Source organism: Theropithecus gelada, chromosome X, assembly GCF_003255815.1.
Source record: "Theropithecus gelada isolate Dixy chromosome X, Tgel_1.0, whole genome shotgun sequence".
In the NCBI taxonomy this organism is placed as follows: domain Eukaryota; kingdom Metazoa; phylum Chordata; class Mammalia; order Primates; family Cercopithecidae; genus Theropithecus; species Theropithecus gelada.
Window position 1 is genome coordinate 83,673,347 of NC_037689.1, and position 12,053 is coordinate 83,685,399.

A 12,053-nucleotide genomic window follows, 5' to 3' on the forward strand; every position below is an offset into this window, starting at 1 on the left:
CCGCCTCCCGGGTTCACGCCATTCTCCGGCCTCAGCCTCCCGAGTAGCTGGGACTACAGGCGCTGCCACCTCGCCCGGCTATTTTTTGTATTTCTTAGTAGAGATGGGGTTTCACCGTGTTAGCCAGGATGGTCTCGATCTCCTGACCTCGTGATCCGCCCATCTCGGCCTCCCAAAGTGCTGGGATTACAGGCTTGAGCCACCGCGCCCGGCCCTATTTTTAATTTTTAAAGTAGATGAATGGGATTTTTAAAAAAGGAAACAAAATTCAGTAAATTCACTTTTTATTTATTTATTTAGACAGGGTGTCGCTCTGTCGCCCAGGCTGGAGTGCAATGTCGTGATCTTAGCTCACTGCAACCTCTGCCTCCCAGGTTCAAGCAGTTCTCATGCCTCAGCCACCCAAGTAGCTGGGATTACAGGCACGCGCCACCACGCCTGGCTAATTTTTGTATTTTTAGTACAGATGGGGTTTCACCATGTTGGCCAGGCTGGTCTTGAACTACTGGCCTCAAGTGATCCACCCACCTTGACCTCCCAAAGTGCTGGGATTACAGGTGTGAGCCACCATGCCCAGCCAAAATTCACTTTTTAAAACAGTAACTATCCCTGAGAATATTTCTGCTTTTAATGAAGGTATACCATGCTAATAGTAATCAAAAGAAAGCTGGAGTGATCATATTAGAATCAGATGAAGTAGAATTCCTATCAAAAAATAAAACTAGGGATAAAAAGGATTCATGATAAAGGAGCCGATTGTTCAAAGAATATAATCCTTAATGTTTACATCCCTAATAACAAAGCACCAAAATACATGAAACAAAATCATGTACAAGTAACAAACAGCAAGATGATAGCTCAAACCTACCTGTATCAATAATCGCATTAAATGTAAATGGTCTAAACACCCCAATTAAGTTGTAGAGATTTTCAGATTGGATTTAAAAAGCTAGACATGGCTGGGCACAGTGGCTTACACCTGTAGTCCCAGCACTTTGGGAGGATCACTTGAGGCCCATAGTTCAAGACCAGCCAGAGCAACATAGTGAGACCCGGTCTCTACAAAAAGTAGAAAAATTAGCCAGGTATGGTGGTATACGCCTGTAGTCTCAGCTATTCAGGAGACTGAGATGGGAGAATCACTTGAGTCCAGGCATTTGAGGTTACAGTGAACTATGATCATGCCACTGCACTCCAGCCTGGATAACAGAGTGAGATCCTATCTATGGAAAAAAAAAGCTAGACCCAAATATATGCTGCCTATAAGAACCACACCTTGGCTGGGTGTGGTGGCTCACACCTGTAATCCCAGCACTTTGGGAGGCTGAGACAGGTAGATCACTTGACCCCAGGAATTTGAGACCAGCTTGAGCAACATGGTGAAACCTCATCTCTACAAAAAATACAAAAATTAGCCAGGCACAGTGGCATGTGCCTGTAGTCTGAGCTACTTGGGAGGATGAAGTAGTAGAATCATTTGAGCCCAAGAGGTTAAGGCTACAGTGAGCCGTGATTGTGCTACTGCACTCCAGCCTGGGCAACAGAGCAAGACCTTGTCTAAAAAAAAAAAAAAAAAAAAAGAAAGAAAAGAAAGAAAAAGAAAAAAAAACACACCTTAAAAATGAAGGCACAAATAGGTTAACATTAAATACACCATGACCAAAAAAAAAAAAAAAAAAAAGAACATGCTAACATTAATAAAAAGAAAGTTGGAGGGGCTACAGTAATATCATACAAAGTAGATATTAGAACAAAGAATATTACCAAGAATAAAGAAGTCCATTTCATAATAATACAGGGGTCAATTAATTCTAAATGTAGAACTCCAAGGAAAAACTCCATAATTATATTTGGAGATTTCAATACCTATTTCCCAATAATTGATAGGACGAGTATGCAGAAAATCAGCAAGGATACAATAGACGTTAACAGCACAATCAATTAAATCAACATGATTGACATTTATAGACACTCCATCCAACAACAGCAGAATACCCATTCTTCTCAAGTACACATAGAACATTTACTAAGATTGATCATACTCTGGACCATAAAATAAGTCTCAATAAGTTCAAAAGGATTCAAGTCATATGAAGTATGTTCTCTGACCATATTAGAATTAAATTGGAAATCAATAACAAAAAGACATTTGGAAAAATCCACAAACATTTGGAAACTAAATAACACTTCTAAATAACCCACGGTTCAAAGAAAAAAAATCAATAAGAAAATTAGAATGTATTTTGAATTGAATGAAAATGAAAACGTAACATTATGAAAATTTGTGGGATATTATTAAAGGAGTACTTAAGAGGAAACTTATAGCACTGAATGCCTATATTAGAAAAGAAGTAAATCAATGACCTTAGTTTCTTCCTTAAGTAAAAAAAGATGACCAAAATAAATCCAAAGTATGCAGAAGTAAAAAAAAAATAAGATCCGGGAGGTGGAGCTTTCAGTGAGCTGATATCACGCCACTGCACTCCAGACTGGGTGACAGAGCGAGACTCTGTCTCAAAAATAATAATAATAGTTATAATAATAAGATCAGAGTGGAAATTAATGAGTTGGGAGTTGTTTTGAAATTTTTTATTGTGGTAAAATATATATAACATAAAAATTACCATTTTACCCATTATAAGAATGACAAACCTCCAGCTGGACTGATTGAGAAAAATGAGAAAGCATACAAACAGGAATGAGATAGTTGACATCATTGCATATTTTTAAAATTTTAATTTTTAAAAACAGAGATAGGTTCTTGCTATGTTGCCCAGGCTGGTCTCAAATTCCTGGGCTCAAGTGATCCTCCCATCTCAGCCTCTCTAGGTGCCAGTATTATAGGCATAAGCAATCGTACCTGGCTGAGATTTTACAGATATTAGAACCATAAAGGAATATGATGAACAACTTTATGCCAATACATTTGACAACTAAGATGAAACAGACAAGTTCTCTGAAACACACAAACTACCAAAGCTTACTCAAGGAGACTTTGAACAATCTTTTATCTATTTTTAAAACTTTATTTTAGTTAACATCCCTCTCCCCAAAAAGCAAAACTAAGCAAGAAACATAAATCTCTCTAGTCACAGATGGCTTTCCTGGTAAATTCTACCAAATTTTTTAGAAAGAAACAATATTAATTCTACACGAAATCTTCCAGACATTTGAAGAGAATGACTACTTCCCAGCTCATTCTGAGGCCAGCATTACCTTGATACCAGAAACAGACCAAGGTGTTACAAAAAACTACACATCAGTATCTCTCATGAACACAGATACAAAAATTTAAACAAGATTTTTTTAATGTATTACTGAATTTAATAATACATAAAAAGGATGATATATCACGATTAAATAGAGTTTATCTAAGAAATGCAAGGTTGGAATGGAATATTACACAGCCATAAAAAAGAACAAAATCACATCCTTTGTAGTAACATGAATGTAGATGGAGGCTACTATCCTAAGAGAATTAATGCAGGAACAGAAAATCAAATACCACATGTTCTCACTTCTAAGTGGGAGCTAAACACTGAGTACACATGGATAGGAGGAAGGGAACAATAGACACTGGGGCCTACTTGAGGGTGAAGGGTGGGAGGAGGGTGAGGACTGAGAAACTACCTATTGGGTATCATGCTGATTATCTGTGTGACAAAATGATCTGTACATGAAACCCTTGCAACATACAATTTACCCATGTAACAAACTTGCACATGTAATCCTTGAACCTAAAGTAAAAGTTGGAAAGAAAAAAAAAAGAAATGCAAGGTTGGTTCCATATTTGAACATCAGTCAAAATAATTCACCAAATCAACTAACTAGAGACACAAAGTATTTCAAAAAAATTAACTACAGTTAATAAACTTAATGGTGAAAGACAGAATGCTTTCCCCCTAAGATCAGGAAGAACAGAAGGATGTCTATTCTCACCACTCCTATTCATCATCATCCTGAAGGTTCTCACCAATGCAATAGGGCAAGTAGGAGAAATGATAGACATATAGATTAGAAAGGAAGAAATAAAATTGTATTTACAGATAGCATGATAGTCTACATAGAAAATCCTAAAAACCTATAAAAAAGCTAAAATAATAAAGGCATGAGATAAAAGTTAATATACAAAAATAAATTGTATTTCTATATACCAGCAATAAACAACTAACTGGATAAACAATTTGGCATTTTCTTACAAAGTTAAGCATACACTTATCATATGACCCAGCAGTCCCGCTCTTAGGTATTTACCCAAGTGAAAAAATTAGTTTACATAGAAACGTGTACGTGTTTTTAACAGTAGCTTTATTCGTAATTGCCAAAACCTAAGGAAAAAAAAAACACCCTAAGATATCCTTCGACAGGTGAATGGATAAACAAACTGTGCTATATCCATACAATGAAATACTACTTAACAATAACAAAAACATGCAAACTACAGATGCACAAACAACACAAATTAATCTCAAATGCATTATGCTAAGTGAAGGAAGTCATACTATATGTTTCTATTTCTATGACACTGATGGAAAGGAAATACAATAATGACAGAGTACAGATCAGTGTTTGTCAAGGACCAGGGGTGTGAGAGGAATTGGCTGTAAGAGATATAGGGGAGTTTCTGGGGATAAGAGAACTATTCTGTATCTTGATTGTTGTAGTGGTCACACAACTGTACATGTTGTCAAAACACATAGAACTGTACAACAAAAGGGTAAATTTTATTGTATTTCAATTATGCCTTGACAGAATAAATTAAGGAAAAATCCATGTCATTTGCCATATAACAGAATAAAAACTGACCAATCAACTGTCAGATCATCTCAACAGAAACAGAAAAAAAAGCTCCCGAAAAAACCCAACATCAATTCGTAATAAAAACTTTTGCAAGCTAAAAAAAAAAAAGGAACTTCTTCAACCTGATAAAAGACATATACCAAAAAATCTATAGCTATTATCATACTTTATGGTGAAAAACTGAATGCTTTCTGCCCAAGATTGGGAACAAAACAAGGTTGTAGCCTCTCACCTAGTCTATTCAATATTGTACTGGAGGTTCTAGCAAGTGCAATAAGGCAAGACAAAGGTTAAAAAAAAAAAAAAAAAAAAGGCTGGAAAAAACTGCTTTAAAGTTCATATGGAACCAAAAAAGAGCCCGCATCTCCAAGACAATCCTAAGGCAAAAGAACAAAGCTGGAGGCATCACGCTACCTGACTTCAAACTATACTACAAGGCTACAGTAACCAAAACAGCATGGTACTGGTACCAAAACAGAGATATAGACCAATGGAACAGAACAGAGTCCTCAGAAATAATACCACACATCTACAGCCATCTGATCTTTGACAAACCTGAGAGAAACAAGAAATGGGGAAAGGATTCCCTATTTAATAAATGGTGCTGGGAAAATTGGCTAGCCATAAGTAGAAAGCTGAAACTGGATCCTTTCCTTACTCCTTATACGAAAATTAATTCAAGATGGATTAGAGACTTAAATGTTAGACCTAATACCATAAAAACCCTAGAGGAAAACCTAGGTAGTACCATTCAGGACATAGGCATGGGCAAAGACTTCATGTCTAAAACACCAAAAGCAACAGCAGCAAAAGCCAAAATTGACAAATGGGATCTCATTAAACTAAAGAGCTTCTGCACAGCAAAAGAAACTACCATCAGAGTGAACAGGCAACCTACAGAATGGGAGAAAATTTTTGCAATCTACTCATCTGACAAAGGGCTAATATCCAGAACCTACAAAGAACTCAAACAAATTTACAAGAAAAAAAAAAAACCCCATCAAAAAGTGGGCAAAGGATATGAACAGACATTTCTCAAAAGAAGACATTCATACAGCCAACAGACACATGAAAAAATGCTCATCATCACTGGCCATCAGAGAAATGCAAATCAAAACCACAATGAGATACCATCTCACACCAGTTAGAATGGCGATCATTAAAAAGTCAGGAAACAACAGGTGCTGGAGAGGATGTGGAGAAATAGGAACACTTTTACACTGTTGGTGGGATTGTAAACTAGTTCAACCATTATGGAAAACAGTATGGCGATTCCTCAAGGATCTAGAACTAGAAGTACCATATGACCCAGCCATCCCATTACTGGGTATATACCCAAAGGATTATAAATCATGCTGCTATAAAGACACATGTACACATATGTTTATTGTGGCACTATTCACAATAGCAAAGACTTGGAATCAACCCAAATGTCCATCAGTGACAGAGTGGATTAAGAAAATGTGGCACATATACACCATGGAATACTATGCAGCCATAAAAAAGGATGAGTTTGTGTCCTTTGTAGAGACATGGATGCAGCTGGAAACCATCATTCTTAGCAAACTATCACAAGAACAGAAAACCAAACACCACATGTTCTCACTCATAGGTGGGAACTGAACAATGAGATCACTTGGACTCGGGAAGGGGGACATCACACACTGGGGCCTATCATGGGGAGGGGAGAGGGGGGAGGGATTGCATTGGGAGTTATACCTGATGTAAATGACGAGTTGATGGGTGCTGACGAGTTGATGGGTGCAGCACAGCAACATGGCACAAGTATACATATGTAACAAACCTGCACATTATGCACATGTACCCTAGAACTTAAAGTATAATAATAATAAATAAATAAATAAATAAATAAAGACACACACACACACACACATACACACACACAAAAAGCACAGAACAGAAAAGAAGAAATAAAATTGTCCATATTTGCAGATGACACAATTGTCTAGGTAAAAAATCTTAAGAATTCTACAAAAAAGCTTTGAGAACCAACAAGAATATCTAAACAATTGGAAATGGAAATAAAAATGCCATTTTCAATATCATAAAAATATGAAATACTCAGGAATATGTTTGACAAAAGATGTACAACACTTGTACACTAAAAACTAAAATGTTGCTGAGAGAAATTAAAAACCTAAATAAAGAGATGTACTGCATTCATGTATCTAAATATTCTTAACATGTTGATTCTCCTCAAATTGATTTATAAATTCTATGCAATCTTAATCCAACTCCGAGCAAGCTGTTTTGTAGAAATTGACAAGATAATTCTAAAATGTATATGGAAATGCAAAGGACCTAGTTTTCCCAAACAATTTTGACAAAGAACAACAACTTTGGAGGACTTACACTGCCTGATTTCATGATTTCTTAAAAAGCAACAGCTTGAACCGGGGAGGCAGAGGTTGCAGTGAGCTGAGATCGCGCCACTGCACTCTCCCCGGGTGATAGAGCGAGGCTTCGTCTCAAAAAAAAAAAAAAAGGAAATATTTGTCAAACTCATGGTCACTAAGATTTCCCCCTAAGTTTTCTTCTAGAAGTTGTATATTTTTAAGCTTTTTGGTATTGGCATAAAAATAGACATATAGATCAATAAAACAATCTGAAATAGATGTATAGATATTTGATTTTGACAAAGGTGTCCAGTCAAAATGAATCACAGACCTAAATGTAAAGCTTAAAAATATACAACTTCTAGGCCGGGCGCGGTGGCTCAAGCCTGTAATCCCCACACTTTGGGAGGCTGAGACGGGCGGATCATGAGGTCAGGAGATCGAGACCATCCTGGCTAACACGGTGAAACCCCGTCTCTACTAAAAATACAAAAAACTAGCTGGGCGAGGTGGCGGGCGCCTGTAGTCCCAGCTATTCGGGAGGCTGAGGCAGGAGAATGGCGTAAACCCAGGAGGTGGAGCTTGCAGTGAGCTGAGATCAGGCCACTGCACTCCAGCCTGGGCGACAGAGCGAGACTCCGTCTCAACAACAAAAAAATACAACTTCCTAGAAGAAAACTTAGGGGGAAATCTTAGTGACCATGGGTTTGACAAATATTTCCTTTTTTTTTGGAGACGAAGCCTCGCTCTATCACCCAGGTGGAGTGCAGTGGTGCGATCTCAGTCCACTGCAACCTCCGCCTCCCCGGTTCAAGCAATTCTTCCACCTCAGCCTCCCGAGTATCTGGGACTACAGGCGCATGCCACCAGGCCCGGCTAATTTTTGTACTTTTAGTAGAGACGGGGTTTTGTCATGTTGGCCAGGCTGGTCTTGAACTCCTGACCTCACGTAATCCACCCGCCTTGGTCTCCCAAAGTGCTGGGATTACAGGCATGAGCCACTGCACCCAGCCAGCCAAATATTTCTGTTTTAAATTTTTTTTGAGACAGGATCTTTCTCTGTCACCCAGGCTGGAGTGCAGTGGTGCGATCATGGCTCACTGTAGCCTTGACCTCCCAGTCTCAAGTGATCTTCCCACCTCAGTCTCCCCGGTAGCTGGGACTAAAGGCGTGCGCCACCATGTCTGGTTAATTTTTTAAAGTTTTGTTTTGTAGAGACAGGATCTCACTTTGTTCCCCAGGCTGGTCTTGAACTCCTGGCCTCAAGCAATTCTCCTGCCTCAGCCTCCCAAAGTGCTGAGATTATAGGCGTGAGCCACTACACCCAGCCAAGATTTCTTAAGTAAGATATGAAAACTGTTTAAGTATAAAATAAAAAAAATCAATAAATTGGATGGCATTAACATAATAAAGGTTTGCTCTTCAAAAGACACTGTTACAAATTGAAAAGGGCAAGCCACAGCCAGGGAGAAAATATTTGTAAAACACAGAAGTCCTCTGTTAAATATATTTAGAATATATAAAGAATTTTAATTCAATAATAAGAAAAAGATAAACAACCCAATTTAAAAATGGGGACAGATTTGAATAGATATTTCACAAAAGAAAACATACATATCGCAAATAAGCACATGAAAGGATGTCCAACATCATTAGTCATTACAGAAATGAAAATTAGAACCACGAGGTTCCACTACCCCCACACACAAAATAGCTAAAATTCAAAAGACTGACCATACTAAGTATTGGTAAGAATGTGTAGCAACTAGAACCCTTATACATTGCTAGCAGGAATGTAAAATGGTACAACTGCTTTGGAAAACAGTTTGGCAGCCACTTGCAAGTTAAAACATACACCAACCATACAAGAAAGCCATTTTATTCCTAGCTATCTACTCAAAAGAAATAAAAAAAATCCACACAGACTTGTGCGCAAATGTTCAGTGCAATATTTGTAAGAGCCAAAAACTAGAAACACCCAAGTGTCCATCAACAGGTGAATATAAAAACAAATTATGGTACAGCCATACAACGAATAGGATGCCACTCAGCAATAAAAAGGAAAGAAGTTGTATATGATATATGCAACCACATGGATGAATCTCACAATAATTGTGCTGAATAAAAACCAGAAAAAAATACATACTGTATGATTCCAGATGAAAACAAATCCATAGCGACAGAAAGCAGATTAATGGTTGCCTGGAACCATTGTGGGGATATAAAGAAATATATATGAAATGGGGAGTAGAGGGGTAGACCGGGGAGGAGAAGGAGGGATTACAGAGGGATACAAAGAAAGTTTAGGCAATGAAGCACACTGTCATTATCTTGACTGTGGTGATGATTTCATGGGTGTATACATGTGTCCAAACTCACCAAACTGTATACTTTTTTTTTCTTTTTGAGACAGAGTTTCACTCTGTCACCGAGTTTGGAGTGCAATGGTGTAATCTTGGCTTACTGCAACGTCCGCCTTCCGGGTTCAAAGGAGTCTCCTTCCTCAGTCTCCCAAGTAGCTGGGATTACAGGCACCTGTCACCATAGCCAGCTAATTTTTGTATTTTTAGTAGAGATGAGGTTTCACCATGTTGGTCAGGCTGGTCTCAAACTCCTGACTGCAGGTGATCTGCCCACCTCGGCCTCCCAATGTGCTGGGATCATAGGTGTGAGCCACCATGTCTGGCCAAATTGTGAACTTTAAATATGTACAATTTATAATACGTCAATTCTATTTCAATGATGCTGTTTAAAAAAGTAACTGAACCTCAACAGGGTCAAGGATAGAAAGAGTTCTATACTCCTGGTCTTTAACAACAGTTCAAAGACATTGCTATCTTTAGGAAATAAGGCTTTCAAGTAGAACTTTAGATTTTGCAGTGTTTACTTCTAAAAAAAAGAGAAAAAAAGCTATTTCTCCTTTTCTCCTGTTCCCAGCGTCCACAAGAGAAATGGCAGTTCAAGTTGTTCATACCTTCACTCGAGCTGCAGTGCCTTCCATTCCACGGCTCTGAGTCTCTTTCCGCTTATCTGCAACCTCCCGTTGTTTCTGGAGAGCATCCTTGAGACGCTTGTTGGCAGCTGCTGCCTAAATAAAATTGGCACATAGTAATGTTGAATGAAAGGTAAAAAAAAAAAAAAAAAAAAAAAAATCCCATTTCTAGCACATTAGTAAAGATAAAAATTACATGGGTTTGAGTTCCTATAGGAACCAGGTTTATAAATCTCCATGGACATAATGAACAGCTACTGCTTTGGTGCCTAGGGGAGGAATACACTTCAAGGAAGTTCTGCAGACTAGGTGTCTAGAAATGTCACATATCAATATCACTTTGTTTTTTCAGGAAAGGCTCAAGTCCAATTAGGAAAAAATCCTTATTTGAACAGTACCATTTTTCATCAAGTTTTTATCTGCTCACAGGTCATGGCATATAAACAGCGATCAAGATTTAGGAATTGCTTGTGAAGACTGGCATCCCTGGTTTCTCAGGACACTTGCTCGTTTAAAGGATATTACTTTGCAAGCATTTAAGCCTGAAGATGACAATATACTTGACCTAGCAGACTGAATTTTCTTACCTCCTCTGTTTTACGTCTGAGCACATTGGATTGTTTCTGGAAGTTTCTTTCAAGTTTCAGCAGCTCATATTGCCTCTTACGGTCCTGACAAGAAAAAAGTCAGATATGAATTGCTGTTCAGCTAGCTAAAATAAAACCTTATACTATAACTAAGGCGTCTCTCAAGGCATCCTTGATTTGTAAGGTTAACTACAATACAGTGAGCTGCCTTCATCTTCTCCTATGAGTCAAAAACTCATAGTTCTAGAAACCATGTTTGTATGTAGAGGGGAAGTAGTTTTTCCCTTTGGCTTATTGCTGTGTGGCCAAATTGAGTCTCAGTCATAAGTCAACTACTAGAAATAATATCCTAGAATGTGAGGTCTGGAAGGAAGCTTAAAGATCATCTAGTGAACAGTCCTTTCCACATAGGTAGTTATTGACAGAGGTGGGATTCAGGTCTCCTGATAGATAGACCAGTATTCTTTTCCCATCAACCCTACCTGTCCATCCATTATAAAACCCGGGTGGCTGGCAAAAAAGAGAAAGCCTATCACATAGCCAACCACCTATAAAGTTAAAGTAACTTGCAGCTAAAAAAAAAGAGGTTTTTCATTTTTGAACTAAACAAGGTTAACCTGGGTACACATAGACATAAAGATGGAAACAATAGACATTGGGGGCTCTAAAAGGAGGGAGGGATGGAGAAAGGGGGGCAAGAGCTGAAGAACTTCCTATTGGGTACTATATGGGTGATGGGATCAGTAGAAGCCCAAAGCTCAGCATCACGCAATATGCCCTTGTAACAAACCTGCTCCTGTACCCCCGAATCTAAAATAAAAATAAAAACAGGTTATTACTGAATGTGCTCTTTCTTCCCAGAGATTCAAGATAAAGAATACCAAGAAATACTATGGGATATCACCTGCTTCAGCTGAGCACACAATATTTAACTGCTTTGATTTCTTGGCCCTTTCCCTCTTCTAATAATCCATTAAGCTCCTTCTGGCTTCACTAGTTCCTATCGAATCTGGATAGAATGGTCAGCCATTTTTGTCATGTCTTTGCCAGCATACTAGAACAATTCATTTCATTCAATAATATAATATTTACTGTGCCATCAACTACATACTAGGCACTGGGCTAGGTGTCTATGATACAGAGATAAACATGACATGGTTACTACTCTTACGGAGATTACCAGAGAATACAAACACCATGCAACACAATTATAATAAAATAAGATGTGTGTTGAAATGAGAAGTCAAGATAATTAAAGAAACACAGCCAGAGGACTAAGCTAGTCCAGTGAAAAGAGGAAAGTCAACAGTCTTCTTA

General features: G+C 38.1%; 1 protein-coding gene across 2 annotated transcripts in view; it reads right to left on the minus strand.

Moving 5' to 3' along the window:
• The window catches only part of KIF4A (kinesin family member 4A), a 130,618-nt gene that overhangs the window by 25,599 nt on the left and 92,966 nt on the right, over positions 1-12,053 (minus strand). For both annotated transcript variants that reach the window (XM_025372390.1, XM_025372391.1), the window contains exons 19-20: positions 10,737-10,820; positions 10,132-10,245 (exon numbers count right to left, since the gene is read on the minus strand). In XM_025372390.1, coding sequence (XP_025228175.1) covers positions 10,132-10,245; positions 10,737-10,820 — 198 coding nt within the window. The remainder of the gene's footprint in view (positions 1-10,131; positions 10,246-10,736; positions 10,821-12,053) is intronic.